Source organism: Rhinopithecus bieti, unplaced genomic scaffold, assembly GCF_001698545.2.
Source record: "Rhinopithecus bieti isolate Rb0 unplaced genomic scaffold, ASM169854v2 repeat_2220, whole genome shotgun sequence".
In the NCBI taxonomy this organism is placed as follows: domain Eukaryota; kingdom Metazoa; phylum Chordata; class Mammalia; order Primates; family Cercopithecidae; genus Rhinopithecus; species Rhinopithecus bieti.
In genome coordinates, this window is record NW_016831554.1 from 1 (window position 1) to 1,823 (window position 1,823).

General features: G+C 50.7%; 1 protein-coding gene across 1 annotated transcript; it reads right to left on the minus strand.

Annotated features, from left to right (window-relative positions):
- Positions 1 to 53: 53 nt before the first annotated feature.
- LOC108524523 (golgin subfamily A member 2-like) lies at positions 54 to 1,817 on the minus strand. Its single transcript, XM_017865637.1, has 3 exons — positions 1,780 to 1,817; positions 1,535 to 1,688; positions 54 to 1,447 (listed from the first exon to the last, which is right to left on the minus strand). The coding sequence occupies exons 1-3, from the start codon at positions 1,783 to 1,785 to the stop codon at positions 1,248 to 1,250; spliced, it is 360 nt and encodes a 119-aa protein (XP_017721126.1). The 5' UTR covers positions 1,786 to 1,817; the 3' UTR covers positions 54 to 1,247.
- Between the last annotated feature and the right edge of the window lie 6 nt (positions 1,818 to 1,823).

The following is a 1,823-nucleotide window of genomic DNA, read 5'->3' on the forward strand; positions in this document are numbered from 1 at the left end:
TCCCAGAATCACCATTCCCGGAGGGAAAGCCTGTATTGTCAAGATGCCCACAACTAAATTAATCCAAACACTCCACCCAGCCTCGAAAACCAGTAGAACTTTGACATTAATATACTAATCCTCAGGTCTATACGGAAATGTGTAAGAATAGCCACATACTGTAACATGTGGTCATTGAGAGAGAGGAGCCCATCAGAACAAATGGAACCAAGTCCGGAAACATGTCTGTCTAGGTGCAAGATGTCAGCAAGTGTGTCAGCCAGGGAAGCAGACCAGGAGCAGATATTTATTAAGATTTAAAATGGGCTCCATAGCTCAGGCCTATAATTACTATACTTTGTGAGGCTGAGGTGGAGGATCACTTGAACCCAGGCATTTGAGGCTGCAGTGAGCTGTGATCCTGCCACCCAATTGCAGCCTAGAGACAGAGCAAGACCCCATCTCAAAAAAAAAGTGCTTAGATGTGCCCTTACATGAAGCTACCTTGGGTACAGCTTCCAAGACTGGTGAGGCCTCACTCAGGACCAGGGAGCCCAGCACTAGCTTCCACTGCCTGAGCGGCACCTGGAGGAGGTGGCCACAATGTCCTCAGTCCAGGCTCTGTCGGGTCTCAGATCCCCCGATCATCATGCCTTTTCTGCCCAAGCTCATTATGGCCTCCACTGACCGCAGCCTCTTCCACCTCCCCAAAGGGACCCCTGCTCATGCTCCCCAGCCCGCAGGAGTGCCTGTGTCTCCAGGAAGCCTACACTGCTGGCTCTGGGCTCTATGTAGGAGAGCTGGGCAGGCTGGAAACCACATATTGAGCTAATGAAGAGCTCACTGTGATTAGGATTCTATCAAACATCATAGCAGAACATAAGCAGATTTTATCTGAATTCTGTAATGAATATACATGCTGCAATAACATTTAAAAAGCATGGCAGCCTATTCCAAACCAGCAAGAATAGTTTTGTGCAAATAGTGGGTCTTTGTGTGTTTGAACTCCCACCATCTAAGGGCAAACTCGATATGCGAGCTAATGACCTACAATTATCAAATTAAAAACCAAAATGCTAAAGGATGCCAGAGTGAACATCAGGGAAAGACCCACTCTCCCTTAACTTTTCACAAAGAAATTTAAACTGTAAATTAGAAACATAAATAAACACGAGGGGCTCTAACATTCCAATGAGGTAGATGAATTGTGTAGGGGATTAACCCCATAACTTTTTGTTGTTGTTGTTTTTAAATTTCTTGACCAGCTCTCAGATGATGATGATGTTTATCTCTCTGTTCTCGGCTGCCCGGTAAAAGAATGGCACGCAGGGTTTGGTGGCCAAGCCTGGGTGCTCCTGGGTGTCCTGCATTACAGGAAGCAGCTGCAGGATCTTCTGTGCAGTGGGGTTGTCACGGGGAGAACCCTCCCTGGCCTCTCCCGGTGCAGGCTCCACGCTGTCATGAAAATCTTCGGAGAGAGGGAAGGCAGTGGTCTGAGTACACTGCGAGCCTCCCCTGCTCTGGCCTGCCCACCCCGCCTGAGGGCTCTACTCACCACCCTGCTCCTCGGCAGCCGCAAGTTCCTGGGGGGCTGGGGCCCCTGGAGCGGGCTGATCAACAGGGTTCTGGGCAGCAGGGAGGAATTTGTCATGCCCCTCGTGGTCGTCCACAACCGGCAACACCATATCTTGCAGCTCCAGCAGCTTCACCTGAAGGGAGGGGTGCTCAGTTGCCACGCCTGAGCCAGCGCCAGCAGCCACCCTCACCCCCACCCACGCAGAGATGTTGCACACCCTCTACCTTCATCTCCTCCTCATTCTGGGCCAGCCTGCTGGCTTCCTCCT